Raw genomic sequence first — 23,184 nt, forward strand, 5'->3', positions numbered from 1 at the left:
CTAATCATAGACTAAAGACCCAGGTAAACAATGAATTAATCTTTTATGTTTCTTATAGCATTAAAGTTTTGTCTTGTTTGTAGTGTGATCAATGTTTGTGTAAGCAGTAGATGTGTTATGGAAGTAACACGTAACATTTTAATTATATTTTGCTAAAATGAACGAAATGACTCAAAAAGATTTGTTCATTTTGCTGAACGAGACTCAAAGGTCCGAGTCGGTAAAATGATCCGAACTTCCCATCACTACTACGAATCACGTCTAAGTTCTTCATCTGTGTACTCCGGCTCAAAAAGGTAGAGTATGGCGAAAAACTCTTATTTTCTCCTACAACTTCAGAATCATTTGACATCATTGTACCTTTTTGTTTGTAAACAGCGTTTGACTTACTTGCACTTTCTTAGTCTTTGCGTGTTCGCTTTGTAAACACTGGGTCTGTAGTTCCGCCTACATTCCGCGTGACCTTTCGTCATGATTCAATAGTACGTAGCGTCACGAACGCGCATCCCAGAGCCTGTGCTACACGAGCTTTTGTGCTTAAAAAGTATACAAATTTTTATTTTCTGGAAAAAGAAAATGACAGATTGGTTCTCTAGATAAGACCCTTCTTCCTCTGCTGGGATCGTTTAGAGCCCTTTGAAGCTGCATTTAAACTACATTTTGGAAGTTCAAAATCGGGGCACCAATGAAGTCCATTATATGGAGAAAAATCCTGAAAAGCTTTTCTCAAAAACCATCAATTCTTCACGACCGGAGACAGAAAGACATGAACCTCTTGGATGACAAGGGGGTGAGTAAATTATTTGTGGATTGTTGTTCTGGAAGTGGACTCCTCCTTTAAAGTACAAATATGTGTCTTTAAGATACCAGTATGTACTTTCAAAGTACTAAAATGTACTTTTAAGGTACTAATATGTACTGTTTAGGGGTAGGTAAGGTACAATCATGTACCTTCTCACTTTTGTACTTTAGGGTACTGCCCTAGTGACAGAACTGTACCTTTTTTTCTGACAGTGTACTCTCTTTCATAACAGCTTCTTCTCTGACTCATGCAGGTTGACATGGGGGTTAGTTAATTATGTCAGAACTTTTATTTTTGAGTGAGCTGTCCCTTTAAATGTATTTGAATTTATTAAATTGAGAACGAAACACACCATCTCTCTTATTACAGCGTAACGCTCTGGAATCTACTTTGCGAATTGATCCGATTCCACGAGGGTATCGCGAAACCCGACGGCTGGTGTTAAACCGATCCGTTTAAGCGAGGGAACTCTGTAGCTCCGAAGGCTGCGAAAAGCGACACTACAGCTGGTGGCGCATGAATTGACGAATCGCAGACAGAGTCCGTCATGTTTCTAGGCCTTCTGTCCTGCTGCCCGGGGAGACGTGGGCTCTGACTTGGCCGGCGATATGTGACACCCAATATGGCAGCCTTCGCCTAATTGATGCCACCTTGTCAACCCTAATTACTGCAACTGCTGCAATGAGGAGGCAGCTAATTAACAGACTAACGATGTTTGTCACTTCAGACCGACCCAGATATTTAGGAGACGGCCCAAGTCCGCAGCCAGTGCATCTGTTTCGGCAGTTTTTTCCGCCTTGCACCTTCTTTCGCCGTCATTTTGATCTCTCCCAAATAGAATTTCGTACATTTTCTGTGGGAATTTAGTTTACTTACAGCCTCATTTCAATCTCCTATCGCATTGCCGTCAGAATTGATTAGGACAAAGGCGCGCGCTGACGTTTCCCGGGTAGGGAAATAGGTGAGCTCTCTGACTTTAAATGCGGTTGTCAGCCGCTCTCTGTTTTTTCCCTCAGTCGTCACTTCAAAGATGTTTTGGATTTGACATATTTAGAGCTTGCTTTTTACCCAGCAAGCACAACTACACTAATTATCAGTGTGAGGAAACAGAGGAGTCGCTAATGATGAGGCAGCAGGGGTTCGAGTGTGTGTGTGTGTGTGTGTGTGTGTGTGTGTGTGTGTGTTGTTAAAATGTAATTGATTTTTATCGCACATCTGATCAGATGCTGTAATCTCTCTCCGCTGCCGGCCCGCGTTCGCTCGAAGTTCTGCATTCGTTATCTAGGTCAGCTGAAGAATTCTGCATTCATGAGGAAAATTATAATACTGTGTGTGTCAGTAATAATCGGAGATGTGTAAGTGATGATATGCCGCCAACCAGAAACACTGTGAGTGGTGAAATCGCAGTAAAATACCTGAAATTTAAAATCAAATGCTATGGAAATTCATTTTAAGATCATTTTTCTGACATTTTGCTGTGATTGAAGTGTGTTAAATGAGGAAAAAATGTAAGTTGAGATTTGATTTCATGTGTTTTGATTAAAAAGTGGGCGGGTACATAACGAAATACGGTCAGGTGATTGGACAGGTGAAAAAAGGGTGGTGAAACAATTTTCACTCAGAAATCGCTAGCAAATTTCACATATAAATGCAGGTAACACTGACATTTTGAAATAGAAAGACTAAAATAGTATTTTTTTTTTTTTTTTTAAAGCGTAAAACTTAGAAAAATCATATTTTACAGTGTAGGAGGTATGGAAGTATTGTTGTATGTTAATTAAAGACTACAGAGTCTTATACACTGATGGATTATGCACAATAAGATTTTGTGTGTATAATACGCAGTTAAAGAGGATTTCATGTTGAGTTAAACTCAATCTTTGGTTTTCTTTTCAGATTCGAGTGGATGGTGTACCGCCGCCACCTGAGAACGCTCTACTATATGAGACCGTCACTGTTGTGGAAGGAAGCCCGATTCTCCGTGACATGGTGTTCAGTCCAGATTATCAGTACATCTATCTGCTGAGTGACAAACAGGTGAGAATGATTTTGAATTTGAACAATTCTGATGACATGAGAAGACTAACACCAGGAAAAATATCCGTAGGTCTGTTGGACAGATTTTGTCTCTTTAAGATGGCTTTTTTTCTTATTTTCGTGTGGAATAGGAATTTTGGCTTATGCCGATAGCCAGTGTTTATCTTATTTGGCCAGTAATGATATTCACAATATACAGTAGAGAAATAAATTATGTATTTTGAGACAGATTTATTTTGAGAAAAACTAAGGAACAAATCTTCTTGCAATATCTGCCAAAACAGATGATTATTTGAAGAAATATACAGTACTGTTCAAAAGTTTTAGTAAGAAATTAATTCTGTTGCTCAGCGAAAATGAATTAAATGGATCCAAAGTGACAGTGAACATTTTTTATAATGTTACAAATGATTTCTGTTTCATATATATGCTGTTCTTTTGAAAGTTCTTCTGAAACAAATTCCGCAATTGTTTCCACAAAAATATTAACCAGTGCAAATGTTTATGTAAATATATATTTTATAAATTTCTAAATAGATTCAAATAGAAAATGGTTATTTTAATAAGAATTTCACAATATTACGGTTTTTACTTGTTTTTTAACAAATACAGCTTTGGTGAGCATAAGAGACTTCTTTTAAATAAATTAATAAAATCTTATATATCCCAAACTTTTAAACTGTGCTGTATACTAATGTTTTTACTAATGTTTTTATATTATGCATCATTTATTTATCATCTTTTTCAGTCCAAAACTTTGAGGTTCAAAAATCTAAGACTACTTTTAAAATGTAAAAAACTGAATTAAAAAAAATTATGTATTTTCAGCATAATCAAGTATTTTAGCCACTGTAGTGAATAAATACCTGGGGTTGTTTTTTTTTTTTTTCTTCTAAAAGAGATGAAAAGTAATCAGATCTAGCAATTTTTAAGGCTTTTCTGTAGGAGGAAGTACTTTCCCTCCATGCAATATGATTTACCTTTAGTTTTTTTTTTTTTTTTTCCAGCTGCATGATAGATAGATAGATAGATAGATGGATGATAGATAGAAAGATAGAAAGATAGATAACATATATTTGTGGTGTGTGGTGGTGTCCTTAAAGTTTAAATGTAAATGCATGTCCAAGTCACATTTTCTTGCTAAATTGTTAACTATATTTGAGTTGTTGATCATTAGTCATCAAAGCTTGATAAATTTTGGCCTCAGACGCGTAGATTTACATTAAATGTCACTAAGCTGTTTACTCACTAAAAAGTCCCACAGATCATGTCTTCAAGCCAGTCTTATTTTAGTGTAACAAAGTGGTTTTATCTAAGTGTGAGTTGATTCACAACTTTTTAACACAAGACGTGGGATTTATGGCATGAACCAATCAGAGCCACACACAACCCGTCATATCCAATCATGTTGCAATAGAGGTATTTCCTCCTCTCACGTGACTTTCCCCCATTCATTCTCAATTACCCCCCCCAACTCAACACAGTTTCCACTGTAACTTTACCTGCTATTTTCACTGTTGGACAGAGTTTCTTAAGAAAAACGAGTGATTTATACACTTTTTAATGTTATGTTTTGTAATATTTGTGCTTTTATTTTTGTACTACAAACTTTTTTCTCATTCAATATTTTGAAGAGGCACCGCCTCCCTTGCCTTCTCAAAGGAAAACCCTAAAGTAAACCAAAACTAAACTAAAGTAAAATCCTACAACTTTTAAACAGGTTTAAGTTTCATTTTGGTTCCCAGATTTTCTATGTAAACGTTTGCACCCGTCTGTAGGTCACTGTTGTTCTTGATTCTATCGCTTAATGCTTGCTGTTAATTTATTTCAACAAGCCAGCAAAAACATTTACGGCATGCGGCGAGGACAGAATAAAGGCACATTTGTGAAGAGGGAGTGGGTGCGTGACACTTTTGTCTTAAAACTCGAACCGGAATTTCAGATATGTTGTTTTAACATCTGCGAGACAGGAAAACAGAATATGAAACGCCGGTTCACGACTCTGAATGGGAGCCCCAGCTGCTTGGCCCTAATAAGAAATGGTGGGGAAGCATTTCCATCCAGAGCCGAGCGGAATAACAGCCCTTCCCATAATGCTCCATTATACAGCCGGAGGAGAGGAAGGATACGTCGAAGTTCCTCAGCAGCTGAACAGACGGAGAGACACTCTCGTACAGTACAGCTGTAGCTTTTTCTTCATTTTCTTCTCTTTCTCCTCGTTTCAATGCTCGTTTCTTTCCCTTCGGAGAAAGAAATTTGTTGTCTTTGTGCATTTTTTGAAAGACCCCATTTTTTTGTGTGCGTTTCCTTGAGAAAGATGAAGTTCAAGTGATAGACGGAAAACATAACCGTCTTTGAGAGAGCTCAACGAAGCTTCAGTCCTCAGCACAAGGATATTTTTAAGTCCTTATCAGTACTATTCAGAAAAATAACATGATAAAATGTTCTCGTGCTCCAGGCGTCATAGAGCGGTGTAGGCAGGAATTAGCCATGCAGATAGCGGTATTAATTTCACCAACGTTACGCTTGAAGGTAAAGCTCAATGATGTGTGCAATGACATCATCTTTATGATATCATGCATATATATAGATTTTTCTGTTATTAACTACTTTAATAACTTTGCAGATTTTAACTGTTTATTTATTTTTAATTATTTTTTTGTTTATTACATTATTTAAATTCCACATTTTAGGTATTATTAATTAGTAATAAAAGTTAATAATAAAATAAAAATAATAGAAGTTAATTTTTTAAATAAAAATAATACAATAAAAAAATTTAAAAGAATAGATATTTTTAATCCATTTCAATGTTTATATTGGGAAATGTATGCATACTGTACATATATTAAATATGCAAATATATTTTAAGTAAAGTGTCTAAAAAGTAAAAACAGGGTAAATTCTGTATACTTTTATTACATGATATGTATACATTTATATCTATTAATTATTGTTAATTTTTTAAACCTGTTACAAACTAAACAAAAACGTTAAAATGACAATTGCAGTAATTATTGTGGGAAAATTAAAATAAAATATCTAATTAAAATGTAAGTAAAAACAAGGTAAGTTATTTATATAATTTATTACACTTTTATTATTTTATTACACTTATTATTATTATTATTATTATCATTATTATTATTAAAGCTATCATTTCAGTATTTATTGTGGGAAAATTATGTACATATTTCTAAAAAAAAAAAAAAAAAAAAAGAAAAGAAGAAAAATTGTGTATTTTTATTACATAAGAAATATGTATACTTTATATCTATTAATATTAATTAATTTAAAAAAAACTGTTATGATCTACACAAAGTTTAAAATAATTATAGTATTTATTGTGGGAAAATGATGTATACATGTATTAAATATAACATTTTATAAAAGTAATTTTTTTTTACATTTTATTACGTTACCTACATTAATCAGATGTTTATTATTGTTGTTATTGTTATTGTTATTATTATTATTAATATTATTATTATTATTATTATTATTATTATTATTATTAAAGCTAATATCAAATAAGCCATTTCAGTATTTATTGTGAGAAAATCATGTATTTATTTCTAAAAATATATATATAAAATAAAATAAAACAGGATAAATTGTACACTTTTATTACATACAATTTGTATACTTTATCTATTATATCGATTATTTGTATACTTTATATCTAGTATTTAATGTGGTGAAAAGTATGTATGCATATATTAAATATGTCATTTATATAAAACTAAAAACAAAGTTAGCTATACATTTTATTACATTACATACATTTATTTGATGTTTATTATTATTAAAGCTATTATCAAATAAGCCATTTCAGTATTTATTGTGTGGAAATTGTGTATATATATAAAAAAAAAGTAAAAACAGGGTAAATTAAGTATAATTTTATTACATGAAAATATGTATACGTTATATCTATTCATATCAATTAATCATTTTTTTAAAAGCTGTTATGATCCACACAAAGATTAAAATAACGATTACAGAATTTTACAGTGGGGAAAATGATGTATACACATTAAATATATCATTATATAAAAGTAAAAACAGTTATTTATGCATTTTATTACATTACATTAATCAAATGTTTATTATAATTATTAAATCACTTGCAAACAGAAGATTTTATTATTTTCAGTCAAGCTGTACTTTGGTCAAACATTGCAAAAATGTTGTAAATATTATTTTATAATGTGCTTTTATGATTTATAAAATGCTAGCGATGAAATTAGCCTTAGTTAGACACGAGTCTGCGGTTTAAATGTTTAATGCATTTCCACCTCAAACAAAACACATGATTTGAGATGTGTTGGAAATGGCTTGTTTTGGTCAGAGAAAATAGCAGATTTCATCTTTTGATGCATGTATGTTTACTACTGTAAGCTGTTACTAAAGAAATGAAATGAACTAGTGTGAATAAAGTGTTTTATTTTGTTTGTAAGTCTCATAGTTGAAGAAACACCCATATGCATTAGCACAAGGCATCATCTGGAGTGTTGTCTCTCCGTTCAGCTCGGTTCTGGACGGTTCCCAGAGTTTCAGGGAGGCACTGTAAACACGAGTGTGGAACTAGATTAATAGCGTCTCCCTCTTTCACCGTCACACTCTCACAAAAGACTCAGTCATGTGTTAAAGCTCCACCGTTGAACCCCAGACATCGATATTTGTGTTAAGAACTGAAGGGATGTTCTTCACGTTAAAGCTTCAGACGGCCCTCAACTGATTGATCAGGCCTCGTGCTGATTCAAGGCTTTTCTTAATGCTGAGGTCATAAACGGTTAGATTGGGCGTATTAATCTGAAAACACAAGCCAAGGGGTTGAACAGAGGTTTACTTGAAGAGATTGAGCGTTCATGACTCCGAATGATTACTTCTCATTGCAAATATCACTATTTATGGAGGCCCTGTTCACACCTGGTGTTAATGCATTTCCATTGAGCAATTATTTTATTTTATTTTGCCATTTCCCCACCAAACAGAATATGCGTGTAGATACACAGTACCCTCTGCGCTTCGTGAAATAAGAAATGTGAATGAATCGCGAGAGTCAATAATTCATAACCTACACTGACCGCTGGAGTCTGTGGATTTGAATATTTCATTTGCGGCAGGTGCACAGATAGGTGAGAGAGCGTATTTGCTCACAAAATGGCCCACTGCCACTCGGAGCCCTTCGATGTGTGTCAGTAAAAGGTCTGTGAATGCCAAGTTTTCAGAGCGGTGTCATTATTTACCATCCTGCTCTTGGAATTGCAGCGGTAATGCAGCCATTTCATTGGAGAGAAAGAGAGAGAGAAAGAGATATGAAGCCTTTCATTTGTCTAACATTGTACTCATCCATCAAACACTGACAGTCCAAAACACAGCGTTCCTGACGGAATATACTGAGCACGCACAAAAATCACTTTCCTGTGTTCCTGTGTGCTTTTAAACTTTCTATTCATCAAATAATCCTGGAAAAATGTATCACGAAATATTAAACAGCACTGTTTTCAGCACTGTTAATAATAAGAAGAAATGTTGCTTGAGCAGCAAATCAGTGTCATGTGACAATGAAGACTGGAGTAATGATGCTGGAAATTTTAAAATGTTTTCAGATGAAAAAGTTATTTTAGATAGTAATAAAATTGCACAATATTGTTTTTAACGATATTTTTGTTAAAATAATTGAAGTATTCCAAACTTTTGATAGAAAATACGCTGCATTTTGGTGTAGAAAAAAATATTTATTCATTTAAAAAAATTGTTTATATTTTTATTGCAAAACCTAATTGGATGGTATTCAAATGTTTACATTTATTAAATGAATAATTATAAAAAATATTATTATTATTTTTTATATTATTATTTTTATAATTTCATTTTATTTATAGTTTTTTATTAATATTATATTTTATTATTATTATTATTATTATTGTTATTGTTATTATTATTTTATTATTTTATACAATTTCTTAGTATTTGTTCCACTATAAGTCCATGGGACATAATGATGAGGTAATTTTTATTTTATTTTTTATTTTATTTTATTTTATTTTATTTTATTTTATTTTATTTTGTTTTGTTTTACTCTATTAGTATTGTTGTGCAAATACCAATTCTTGGTATTTGTCTCACTGCCATGGGATATTTGCTAAGGAAGTGAAGTCAATTTTATTTTATTTTATTTTATTTTATTTTATTTTATTTTATTTTATTTTATTTTATTTTTTTTATTTATTTATTTATTTATTTATTTTTTGTTTTGTGCAAATTCTTGATATTTGTTTCACTGTAAAGCCATGGGATATTTGCTAAGGAAGTAAAGTCAATTTTATTTAATTTTACTTAATTTTAATTTAATATAATTTAATTTTATTATTTTATTTTATTTATTTATTTATGTATTTATTTTTGTGCAAATTCTTGGTATTTGTTTCATTGTAAAGCCATGGGATATTTGCTAAGGAAGTAAAGTCAATTTTATTTTATTTTATTTTATACTTTTATTTATAGTTTTTAATTAATTAATTAATTATTTTATTTTATTTTATTTTTTTGTGCAATTTTTTTTTTCTTTTAGTATTTGTTTCACTGTAAGGCCATGGGACATTTACTAAGGAAGCAAATAAGGTTGATTTCGATCATGTCAATCAGATGTCTGGAATGGATAATAAAACCGTACATTTATGCATAGCTATGTGGCAGAATAAATTAACATGGTCCAACAGACTACACCTCACCCACCCGTCCTGACTTACTGACGCAACACACACACACAGAGTACCGAAGAGCCATCAGCTACTCTGCACTTGAAAGCCAAGCCGTGTCCCTTTTGGGTGGGTGTGTTTTTTCCGCGGCTCTTGTTTTTCTCACTCTAAAATCTAATCTTGCCAGCGATCAAAGGCGATTACAACTCCATGGAATGAGCATTTTTAGAGCTTCTAAAGGCGGTTTTCAAAAACAACTGCTTTTGGGTTTGAGCCTTTTTTTTTTTTTTGCGTCTTAAGTAAGCCAATCGTTGGGACTGCGACAGCCCACACCAACTTTGATCCACAAACCGTTCTTTTAGATTTAATATATTCGTGTTATTTCTGTCCTAGACCTCCCACTCTTTCCAACTCCCATCATCATTTATATAAGCTGGTGTTTTTGGGAGCCGATTCATTTTTCTAATACGCCTGTCCTGTTCGGCGAGGGTGTTTCTCCCGTGCGAATCTTTGCATCTGCAACGATTATATTACTGTCCCCTGGACATCTCGTTCTTTTTGAGTTTCCCCTGTGCTATTTTATGATATTTTCTTTCCTCCGCGTGAGCTGACTCTGCCGTTCGGCTGCATTACTCCGTCTCCGCTGTGCCCGTCTGTAAGGAAAAGCCTGGATGTTTGCAAGTGTTTACAATCAGCTGAACTTGTTTGTGTGGTTCAGATGGATGACGAGAGCTTTGACTGAGGGCATGTGTTGAGAATTGCTGCAACTACTGTGTTTGAGGGCTGAAAGAGACTCTTTTCTACTTGGTCCTGTGGGGAGTATATCCATGGGTCACATGACTCAGTTGGCTAAACCTAATTGGATGGCTGTTAAATAGAAATATTAGAACACCAAGTACAGTAAAATCATACTTAAAGCATCAATCTAGGGCCATAAAGTTTGAAAAAAATCATTCATTCATTCAAAGAAATGTTTAATATAAATATTATTATATTTAAATATTTAATGTTTGAATTTAATGTTTGAATATATTTAAATGTTTATTAATATTTATTTATTTATTTATTTTCCGGGATTCATTAATGATATAACATATGTGACCCTGGACCACAAAACCAGTCATAGCATGGGTATATATTTGTAGCAATAGTCAACAATACATTGTATGGGTCAGAATTATGGATTTTTCTTTTATGGCAAAGATCATTAGGATATTATGTAAAGATCATGCTCCATGAAGATATTTTGTTAATTTCCTACCGTAAATATATCAAAACTTAATTTTTAATTAGTAATATGCATTGCTAAGAGCTTCATTTGGACAACTTTAAAGGCGATTTTCTCAATATTTATGTTAATTTTTATTTTTTTTTTTAACACCGTCAGATTTTCAAATAGCTGTATCTCGGCCAACTATTGTCCTATACATCAGTCGAAGGCATATTTATCAGCTTTCAGATGATGTTTAAATCTCAATTTCAAAAAATTGACCCTTATTTTGACCCTGGTTTTGTGGTCCAGGGTTACATATTTCAGTCATATCTGTCGAGTGACAGGTGTGTTATGTGAAGAGTTTGTTTGTAAAAACAGAACTCTTTCAAAAATCATGTTTTTGATTGTGTTAGTTGTATTTTTTAGTTATTTTTACTTAATCAAAATAACCCAACTGCAGTTGGAGATTAATGGGAATGCAGAATGAGTTATCTGTTTTTGCAAATGAATTCTTCATATGTTTTAAATCCAAAAATTAAATTATTTAGAAGAATTCATGTCCATAAATCAAAGTGATTTGACTAGCAGAGCCAATCTTTTTTTTTTTGTCTGTGGTAGTGTTATGGTAACATCATTTTCATGTTTGTCATGCGTTTCAGGTGAGTCGTCTGCCTGTGGAGAGCTGTTCTCAGTACAGCAGCTGTAAGACGTGTCTGGGCTCAGGAGATCCTCACTGCGGCTGGTGTGTTCTGCATAACAAGTAAGTCAATGTCATTCCTCTTATACAGACCAGAACAGTTATTCTGCACACTAAAATGTACTTGTTATGTCTTCAGAGATAAATTCTCTAGGAAGCATGTTGTTTAAGAGATTGGTGGTTCTTCAAATATGAATATGTATATACATGAAGGTTTTGGACATTTCTGACTATCTGAATGTGGTTACAGACCTCATGAAACTGCTTGATAAGCAGTAGGCTTTACTTTCGTCACTGCCATGAAGCGTGATTAGCTGCTGATTGGTTAATCGGTTGCTGGGAAGGGACTTTGTCATTCTAGTGAGCGCTTGATTGGACAATAACATATGTAGTGCAGGATTAGTCATCAGTGTTTTTCATTTAATTTAAAGGATTGGTTCACTTCCAGAATAAAAAAAAATGATAATTTACTCACCCTCATGTCATCCAAGATGTTCATGTCTTTCTTTCTTAAGTCGAAATCTAAGTTTTTGGGGAAAACATTCCTCCATATAGCGGACTTCAGTGGTGCCCAATGGATTAAAGGTCCAAATTATAGTTTTGTCGCAGCTTCAAAGGGCTCTACGCGATCCCAGCTGAGGAATAAGGGTCTTTTCTAGTGAAACAATCGGTCATTTTCTAAAAAAAAAAAAAAAAAAAAAAAAACTACACTTTTTAACTTTAACCACAAATGTCCGACTTCACGCATTATGTAAGCGAACATGCAAAGAAAGTCAAACGCCCTTTACAAAAATGACGATGTTGGATGATTTTGAAGTTGGAGGAGAAAATGATTAAGAACTAACCACGCATTACCTTTTTAGCGTGATTACGTAATCGCAGAGTTAGTGTAAGATGAGCATTTGTGGTTAAAAAGTATAAAAAATAGAATTTTTTTTTTTTTAGAAAATGACTGATCGTTTCACTAGACAAGACCCTTGTTCCTCACCTGGGATCATGTAGAGCCCTTTTGACGCTGCAGTAAAATTGCAGTTTGGACCTTCAACCCATTTTCCTCAAAAATCTTTTCGGCTGAAGGAAGAAAGACATGAACATCTTGGAGTTTTTTTTTTTTTTTTTTTTTTTAATGTTTGTAGCTGTGCTAATTTGATTAAAAATGCAGTAAAAACAAGAATATTGAAATGTCCTTAGAATTTAAAATAACATATTAGGATATTTTTAAAAACGTAATTTATTCCTGTGATGAAAAGCTGAATTTTTTAGCATCATTGCATCAGTCTCGAGTGTTACATGATCCTTCAGGAATCATTCTATTATGCTGATTTGCTGCTCAAGAAACATTTTGTTGAAAACAGTTGTGCTAAAACATGATTTTTTTCGTAATTCTTTAATTAATAGAAAGCTCAAAAGAACAGTTAATTTAAAATAGAAACATTTTAACATTTTTTAATTTTTGTAACATTCTACTTAGCGTCACTTTTGATCAATTCAATTCATCCTTGCTAAATAAAAATATTAATTTATTTTTGACTGTCTGCATGAGTTTATTTTGAGTATTTTAAGAGTATGCTAACATAAACACTTTAAAAAAGACTCAGTTGTTGTAATGTTTTAGCTTCAAACATTCTCAGATCAGATCACAGCTATTAGTTTTCCAATTGTACATTTTTAAAGTAGAATTACATCAGTTTTTTCATTCATTACAAACGTGTCTGTACTTCGTCACCTTCCACTCGGGATTCACTTATAAACTCTTTAAGACACCTCAGGGAATTCTGGAGCCTAGCCAGCCAATCGGAGCGCTGCCTCGCTGGTGGCTGCCATTTCAACTACCTCATGCAGGACTTGGCAGGTGACAGGCCTCCCCACATGTTCACTAGTCTTTTTTTTTCCGCTCCCGTCATTTCTGTCTCTTACCTCCGGTTGATCCCCAGGCAGCAGCTGGTCATGGGGGCCGGTTACTGCCGTCAGGAAGTGTCTGGCTATTGCTGGCTTACCGCCACCCCGCGCTGCCTATCCGCTGTCATCAGGGCTTTCTGCTCCCTCCTGTACTGGATGAACTCCCGTCAGAGAGTGGGCTGCATTCAGTCAAAGCCGGGGGAGGAAGAGCATGTGTGATCGCTGAACACGCTCTTTAATTTATGGAGTGTTTGCTGGAAAGAGATGGGAAAGGTTTTGACATAAGTGCGTGTGCGCGGACCAGTCGACGTCGCGCCACGGGGGCGGCGAGGCCTCAGGGTGTGGATTGTCATTGGAAGATTCGACAGTAACGGAAAACATTGTCTTTTCATCTGCAGAATCTGTAGTGAGAGGGACCGCACAGATTCAGTTACACAAATTGGATCCAGAGTCGTAGCGTTTCTGAGGTTTTGACAGCAGCGTATAGACACAGTTAAAGTTATCCAGAGGTGATAAAATGACTTTGTTCTGCCTTTCTGTAGTACTGTGAAGGCCATTATCGAGTTTAACATGTCTACGATTTGATCTTTGTTGAAAACATTTTCCTTTAAAAAAAATATATATATATTACTGACCCCAAACTGTTGAACAGTAGTTATGGTTGAGTTTTTTTTTTTTTTTTTTTTTTTTTAGTATGGCTGCATAAAAATGCCCTCTCATAGACTAATAGACTAAAAGCCTAAACTGTTGCAGTGTTTCATTTTATAATTGTGCAGTTTTAAGTACCATTACACTATTGAAAGACAATCAGTCTTTGGCAGTCGTTACAAATGTGTCTGTAATTTAGCTTTGTTTTGCCTTCCTTTAGTTCCATGAAAACTGTTTGTCGAGTTTTGCAGGTCTGCACTTCAAAGGAGAAGTCCACTTCCAGAACAAAGATTCACATATAATGTACTCACCCCCTTGTCATTCAGGATGTTCATGTCTTTCTTTCTTCAGTCATAAAGAAATTGTTTTTTGAGGAAAACATTTTAGGATTTTTCTCCATATAATGGACTTCTATGGTGCCCCGAGTTTGAACTTCCAAAATGCAGTTTAAATGCGGCTTCAAACGAAGAAGGGTCTTATCTAGCGAAATGATCGGTTATTTTCATAAAAATAATACGATTTATATACTTTTTAATGTCAAACGCTCGTCTTGTCTTACTTTGCCTGGACTCTCTCAATTTCAAAATCGCTGTTTTACCTTTTTTGTTAAGGGTGTTTGATCATCTTTGCATGTTCACTTTGCAAAGACTGGGTCGGTACTTCTGCAGCGATGTAGGGTGATTTTGAAATGATTTTTGAAGTTGAGGGAGAAAAGATTTTTTGACATGCCCTAACTGTCTTGAGCCAGAATGCAGAGCAGACAAGGTGAGCGTTTGACATTAAAAAGTATTTAAATTGTATTTTTTTAATTAAAATAACCGATAGTTTCACTAGATAAGACCCTTCTTCCTCGGCTGGGATTGTTTACAACCGCATTTGGGATCGTTTGAAGCTGCATTTAAACTGCATTTTGGAAGTTCAAACTCGGGGCACCATATCAGACCATTATATGGAGAAAAATGCTGAAATGTTTTCCTCAAACATAATTTCTTTATGACTGAAGAAAGAAAGACATGAACATCTTGGATGACGGGGGGGTGAGTACATTATCTGTAAATTTTTTGTTCTGGAAGTGGACTTCTCCTTATTTTCTTAAAAAGATAAATAAAAAATTCTGACCTTGAACCTTTGAATGGTTTGAATTTGGAGTACTACTTGTGCCCAATGCACATTTCTTAATATTAAACCTAAAATGTGTTTTAATGTCACTGGTCTTTGAATATTATCGGTCTATAAAAGCAAGATATTTAAAGTGTACCTTGCAGTAGATTCACTTTGCCACAATCAGATATACTTAAGCATATCTTTAGTTGAACTTAATGCACTTTAATTGTGCGTAAGTAGTGCTTAACTACAAATCAGCCAAATTTCAGAAACTTCCCTGGCTCAAATTTTTAATTTTGCTAATTTTTTCTGAAGAAAGATAAACATGTATTGTAATGAAAGCCAAAATATTAAATGTCTTGGATAAATATTTACTGAGTAATCCCACTATTTTGTAGAGGGGGTTCAAAATGAGATTCACAGCCAAATTAAAGGGGGTTAAAAATGAGAACGATGGCAGCATCAAAATGTTACTGGGATGGGATTTGTTGAAAACATTTTGCAATACTGCATGTATAAACTCCTGGTAGCCTCAGAAGCTGTTAAAATGAACAAAATCCCTTCTTCCAAATATCCCTGAAATTGATTTGAATATAAAATCTTATGAATAGACTACAGAGAGCAAGGTAATGTGCCTCAACTTGACCATTTCAGTGCATTTTAGCACTCAGACAGGCATGTTATTTGCAATTGTTTTGATGGAATGAAACAAGATACAATTCTAACTCAACATTTATTCTTCAGACATTGTTCTTTAAATAAAATAAGTATCTGCTGTATACAAAGTGACTAGTATTTGGTTTTTAACCACTGAAAAGGGGTAAAATTCAGTAAAATTCTAATTTCTGCATTATTTATTCTTCAGACTTTGTTTTTTAAATAAAATACATATCTGCTGTACACAAAGTGACCAGCATTTGGTTTTCAACCACTGAAAAAGGGTAAAATTCAACAATCTGGGCATAGAGCCTTATTGAGATCCCCATATCTCTGGGACTGAATGATGTAGGGCTTGAAAATGAGGATTCCAAAAGAAAAGTTCATTAAGAACTAGAATCTAAAATTATATTGCAACGTCTTTGATACTGCTTGAGTTATAGGCACGCAAACTTTGGAAAAAATATTTATGGCCCTCGGGTATGTTTAATGCAGTTGTCTTGACAGAAGGAAACAAGATACATCTCTAGTTTCAACATTATTTGTTTTTCAGACATTCCTCTTTAAAAAAAAAAAAAAAAAAAAGAAGTCTCATATTTTTGCAAATTGACCACTGAAATTGTGTACATCTTACCGATTTACCCCTGGAGCCATATTGAAGTTCCAATATCTCTGGAACTGAACCATGTAGGGCATTTAAAATGAAGATGCCAAAAGGACAAAAGTTTAAGACCCAATATCTAAAAGGGCATTAAAATACATTTAATAATTTATGACATGCAAACTTTGGAGAAAAACTTAAAGTGCTGTTTCCTCATTTTTGAATGATCACCATTAGCACATAATGTAACCTAGACTGCTGAAGACAACAAATTGTACTAATAGAACTAACAATCTCTGTGTAAAAATAACGTTATGCTGCTGCCAGCTTTCTGAAGTCATTTTTACCCCCTTGTAATTTGGCTCTAAATCTCAGGTGAAAACTGGCGTTTTCTACCCCCCTCTACAAAATAATGGATTACTCAGTTAATATACATCAATGACATTTAATATTTTGGCTTTCATCACTAAACATGTCTATCTTTCTTCAGAAAAAATATTAGCAAAATCTAAAATTTGAGCCGGGGACCTCTGTTTGAGTTGACATGGAATGACCCAGACTTTAAGTATACCAGTTTAATATGTAAATGTATTTATAGTATATTTAGCATGACATAACAGTATTTCAAATACATTATAGCATATTTATTTTTCACTAGGGAGCTAATAGACTAAAAGCCCTTAACTGTTGTGAAATTGTAATCTTACCGGGTTTAAACATTGCTCATGCAATCAGATTTTGTGTCACAACTTTTAATTTTATAATTGCGCATTTTAGGACCAATTACACCATTAAAAGACTACAGGCATTACAAACGTGTCTGTACTTCATCACAGATTGTCAGTGAAAGCTTCAACAGTCTGCAAAAACTACAGAGTGAGGGACCGTTTGGCCTCGGTTACACAAGTTGGATCCACATTCAGCAGTCAAAACGTTTCCAAGTTTTTGACAGCAGCGTTTAGATTCAGATAAAGTTATCCAGAGGTGATAAAACAGCTTTGTTCTTTGCAGCGCTACATGAAGGCGGACCAAAGTTAATCTGGAGTATTTAAAGAGTAAAATTGACTTAAAAACTAATAGACTAAAAGCCTCAATTGTTGTGATGTTTTAATGGCTCATCCAATCATATTTTGCCTCACAACTAATTGTGCATTTTGTAAAATGCAGTTACACCATTAAAAGACTTTGACGGGCATTCTGTGTTTATTACAAATGCGTCTGTACTTCTTCATTGAGGCTTCAACAGAAACACAAAACATTGTCTTGTCTTCTGGAAATCTGAGGCACCGTATGGGTTCGGATGCACAAATTGGATCCAGAGTCAGCATTCGAAGCGTTTCCCAGCTTTTGACAGCGTATAACGCAGATAAAGTTATCCAGAGGTGATAAAACAGCTTTGTTCTGCCTTCCTGTAGTGCCGGGAAAACCATTGTGGAGTTTTACATGTCAGAGAGAGAAAGAAAAACTCAGTTCGGATCTATTTTCCACCGTCGCTATACCTTCAACCAGATAAAAATCTTTAATTAAGATGTAAATCTGGGATTGATGGAATAATTAGCGCAAGCCTTTACCGCACCCGTTGGAAAATGACATTTGTTTGCATATTAATAGCATATCCCCAGACTTTACATGACCTTGTGACAGCCGCCGCACAGCGCAATTAGCAGCAGATCAAGCACAGCAACGGATTTAATGGCCGACGTGTTCGTTGCGTGCAAACCCAATTTCTAAACTCCAAAGAGCCTGACCTTTGACCTCAACTGGCTCATCACCCGCCCGGCCACAATCTATTTGTGCTTATATGACAGATGTGTGAATGAAAAAATATGATACATAGAATTCTGACAATACATCAGTGACACCGCTGTCATGACGTGCTGTCTGCCGTGTGGCTTTGTGCTGCCCAGACTGGTGCGACTTTACAGAGTCGATGAAAACTGTTTGCTTTGACAGTGAAAAGGCGACCTTGAGACTCACCGGCACACGAGTGTCTCAGGCGCTCAGGGCTGTCGAGTCTTATTAATCGAGTTTTATTAAAGTAAAGCTCTGAGAATCTCCGTATGTTAACTCAGGTTTCATATTGCACGGTGATTGTTTAACTCCCACTGGTTAAATATACAAAAAGTGACCTTTTTGCTTCCTGTTTCAGCATAGTGAAATAAAACAATGCCGTATAACTCAGAAATGAATTGTGCAGTAATGCATTAGCAGGTAATTATCAGATGGCAGGTCATACAAACAAAGTTTCTGTCAAAAATAATTGAGCTTTCTTTGAGGTCACAGTGGTTTTTTGATTTATTAGGACCATTGCTTTGTTATGCTGTTGAATTGAGGGTTTCTGAGGTAATTACTGTGGCTTTTTATAATCTGATTTTACAGAGTATCTACTGGTAATATTTAGTCAGATAAATGTATATGTTTTCTGAAGAAAATAAGAGGTTCCTGCCCACTTAAACTCATCTACTTAACAAATCACACAATTTAAGGTGTCATTCATAATGTTTAATACTGTTGGAGATTTGATCAAACCACTAACCATAAATATTAACAAAATAAGTGCAATCTAATAAATGGTGTTACCTGTATAACAAGTGATATTATGTGTGAATTTATATAAAAAATAAATGTATGAATTAATGCTAAACACCACATTTGACAACATAATGTACACTGAAAAAATTGGAATCAAAGCTAATTTCATTAAATGCACTCCAATAATCCAATAATCTAAATTACTTAGAGTGTGTGGTATATTTTTAACTATACACCATTCGAAGACAAGTGTCTGATTCACTAGAAAGTCATTTTGTCAGGAATCAGACTACTCGAGTCATTTGTTCAGGAATCATTTGATCTACACTGATCATTTGATCACACTGATTGTGCTGTATGTATTTAATTTACTAAAAATAACTGACTCAAGTAACTGAGTTAGTTATTAAAGAATCATTTGGTCTACACTAGTTGTGATGTATTTGATTCGCTAAAAAGAACTGAGTCGTTCATTCAGGAATCAGACTGCATTGATTGTGCTGTATGTATTTAATTCATAAAAAGAACCGGCTCAAAAGAGTCAATTGTTCAGGAATCTTTTGGTTTACACTGATTGTGCTGTATGTGTTTAATTCATAAAATGAACTGGCTCAGAAGAGTCAATTGTTCAGGAATCATTTGATTCTACACTGGTTGTGATGTATGCATTTCATTCACTAAAAATAACTGAGTCATTTGTTTAGGAATCAGACTGCACTGATTGTGCTGTATGTGTTTAATTCATAAAAAGAACAGCCTCAAAAGAATCAATTGTTCAGGAATCATTTGGTCTACACTGGTTGTGATGGATGTATTTGATTCACTGAAAAGAACAAAGTCATTCATTCAGGAATCAGACTACACTGATTGTGCTGTATGAATTTAATTAACTAAAAAGAATGGCTGAAAAAAAAAGAGTTAATTGTTCAGGAATCATTTGGTCTACGCTGGTTATGATGTATGTGTTTTTGATTCACTAAACAGAATTGAGTCATTTTTTTCAGGAATCAGATTACACTGTGCTGTATGCAATTAATTCACTAAAAAGAACCAGCTCAAACAGTTCAGTTGTTAAAGAATCATTTGGTCTACACTAGTTGTGATGTATATGTTTGATTCGCTAAAAAGAACTGAGTCGTTCATTCAGGAATCAGACTGCACTGATTGTGCTGTATGCAGTTAATTCACTAAAAAGAAACAACTCAAACAAATCAGTTGTTTAGGAATCATTTGGTTTATACTGGTTGTGATTTATGTGTTTGATTCGCTAAAAAGAACTGAATCATTCGTTCAGGAATCAGACTACAGTGACTGTGCTGTGTGTATTTTATTCATAAGAAGAACTGACATAGAGTCAGTTCATGAATCATTTGGTCTACGCTGGTTGTGATGTATGTGATTCACTAAGAAGAACTGAGTCATTCGTTCAGGAATCAGACTACACTGATTGTGCTGTGCGTATTTAATTAATGAAAAGAACTGGCTCAAAAGAGTCAGTTGCTCGCCAATCATTTGGTCTACAGTGATTGTGATGTATGCATTTAATTCATAAAAAGAACTGGCTAAAAAGAGTCAACTGTTCAGGAATCATTTGGTCTAAGTGGTTGGGATATACGTTTTTGATTTATTAAAAAGAACTGAGTCATTCGTTCACGAATTAGACAGCACTGAGTGTGCTGTATGTGTTTAATTCACTAAAAGAGTCAATTGTTCAGGAGTCATTTGGTATACACTGGTTGTGATTTATGCATTTGATTCACTAAAATGAGTCATTCATTCGGGAGTCAGACTATATGGTGTGACTAGCCTGCATCTCAGTGTGCACATGTCCATCCTAAATTCTATGTGATAGTAGTTATTTTCAATACTACTTAGGGTAGATAGGGTGATTATATTCACACTGGGATGCAGGGAGTGTCTGCTTCCCAAGTGAATGAATCTTTTCAGCAAATCAAACACATAACCAGTATGATTTGGTTGGATGACTCTTTTTATAAACTGGTTCTTTTTAGTGAGTTTTATAAAAATATAATAGGAAATAAATTAAACTGACAAAATTTTACTAAACATACATAATGTGTTTCTTTTCTAACAGTAGTCGTATGCAGCAAGTGATTGACTCACTAAAAATGGCACATAAGTGTCAGTTGTTCATGAATCAGAATGTGTTGATTCTTTTTTGTGAATCAAAACCATAGGACCACCAGTACCTGAAGATCTAGTATCAGTGCTGCAATGTTGTTGAAAAAAATCATGTAATTTCTTGCATCAACTCTAAAACTTTTCTCTCAAATTGTTTCCATTGCACATAGGTACATTTATATTCAGATTTCGTTTTTCTCACTTTGTAATTTCCAATTACAGGTGGTTTTATCTGGTGAGAAGAATTAAATTGAATCTGGTGTCAGTTTACGGATGGATGAGGTTAGACAGACATATGGTTTCACATTGCCATGCTATGAGGAAAGTTTGAATTAAAATAGAGTGAGAAGAACAGGCAATCCCATAATGCAATGCTCATCATGCACGTGTATGTGCGCCTGTGGGTTGACCCACAGTCATACGTGTTTTGCTTTATTCTCCGCTTTTGATGTGCATTCTTCTCTCCAGCGGCATGGAGAGGTGATGTTTGAGCGAGTGTCACGAGTCACGGTTCGTTTTTAAAGCATTATTATTCTAGCAATATTACTGCAACTCATACTTGAGAGTTACGGACTTGAACAAAACCTCAAATTGTGAGGCTTGTTTGCTTTGGAAATGTAAAAAAAATGTTTTCTATCCCATTCTTTCACCCGCATCAGTTTCATTGTCTTTCTCTCGCTTCAATGACAGCCAACGAGAAGAGCCTTCAAAAAACTACACCCGTCCCTCCCATCTCGGCATAACACGCTTTATAATTACTGGAACGGTTGCTCTTAACCTTTTGTGTTCGTTTATTTCAGCTTGGCAAATCCAGATAGCCTTTGTAGTGGGTGTCCTGCGGATCTATCGTCTTTTATCAGCACACATAATGCTGAATAATGACTGGCACACCCCATGGTTTTGTTCGCTGCTTATTATGTTCTTTTGTTGACAAGACAGAACCCTTCTCCATATAATTAATATTTGGACATGTGCACGTATCTCAATTTCTCCCGTTGCGATGACGCCGCTCTCAGCCTCGTGTTTTTGCTGTGATATAAAAGCTGGTCGAGCAGATGTTCAGGCTCTGACCTTTTTATCACAAAAACAATCCTTATTTGGAACAAACCTCCTTATGAGCGTTAATTATTGTAGCGTTCAACCATTTGGTGATATTTGTCCTGAAATAGTCTGATATTTTCAAATCATCTACTCGATATGTGTAGTGATGCACTAAAATGTTAGAATGATGTTCATGTAATATTGTTTCTCTTGTGATGCGTAATTTACAAGTTTGTTTATAATTTAGGTTAGTTTTATACAATAACTACAGTATATAGGAGACATTATTTTATTAGAATGATATTTATCATAAAATATTATTTCTCTTGTAATATGAAATTTACAGGTTTGTTTGTTTATCATTTATGATAATTATATACAATGACTATACAGGAGAAATTATTTTATTTATCATTTTTATATATTCTATTTGTAAGTGATAAGTGATAAATGTTTATTTATGCAATTAATAAATGTAAATATTTATTTATGTATTTATTTATTTATTTATTATGTTGTACTATTTCATAAAAAAAAAAGAGAGAGAATAAATATATTTAGGCAAAACTAATAATTGTATTTTTTTCCATCCATCCATCCAATACAGTGTATATGAATGCAAATATAAATTATATATATCTACAAATATTTATTTTAAATATTTAATATTAATAATAAATATTATATTTATTTTTTAAATTATAGAAAATATTTAAAAAATGATACTCAAAAATAAAAAAATACGTTTTTATATAGTGTATAAAATTAAATTATAAAATGCTTATTCTGTATTCTAAATAAAATATATTGTTAGAATATATACACAATACATTATTACAAAATACACAATATATTATGTATTATACAATATATTAATGTTTATTATATATTATAAAATGTAATGTTTATCTATCTATCTATCTATCTATCTATATCTATATATATATATATATATATATATTCATATATACTATATAATTACAATTATAGCAATACAATTATAATATTTATATTTTAAATTAAATATTTGATATTAATAATAAATATAACAATATTTTACAAAAACAATAAAAATGATATTTTAAAATATAAAAATATTTATAC

At 33.6% G+C, this 23,184-nt stretch overlaps 1 protein-coding gene across 1 annotated transcript in view; it reads left to right on the top strand.

Annotated features, from left to right (window-relative positions):
- Positions 1-23,184, top strand: part of plxna3 (plexin A3) — a 209,301-nt gene that overhangs the window by 78,689 nt on the left and 107,428 nt on the right. Inside the window, exons 4-5 of the mRNA XM_051117011.1 lie at positions 2,699-2,839; positions 11,419-11,519. Of these exons, the coding sequence (XP_050972968.1) occupies positions 2,699-2,839; positions 11,419-11,519 (242 nt within the window). The remainder of the gene's footprint in view (positions 1-2,698; positions 2,840-11,418; positions 11,520-23,184) is intronic.

Source organism: Labeo rohita, chromosome 8 (genome assembly GCF_022985175.1).
Source record: "Labeo rohita strain BAU-BD-2019 chromosome 8, IGBB_LRoh.1.0, whole genome shotgun sequence".
Lineage (NCBI taxonomy): Eukaryota > Metazoa > Chordata > Actinopteri > Cypriniformes > Cyprinidae > Labeo > Labeo rohita.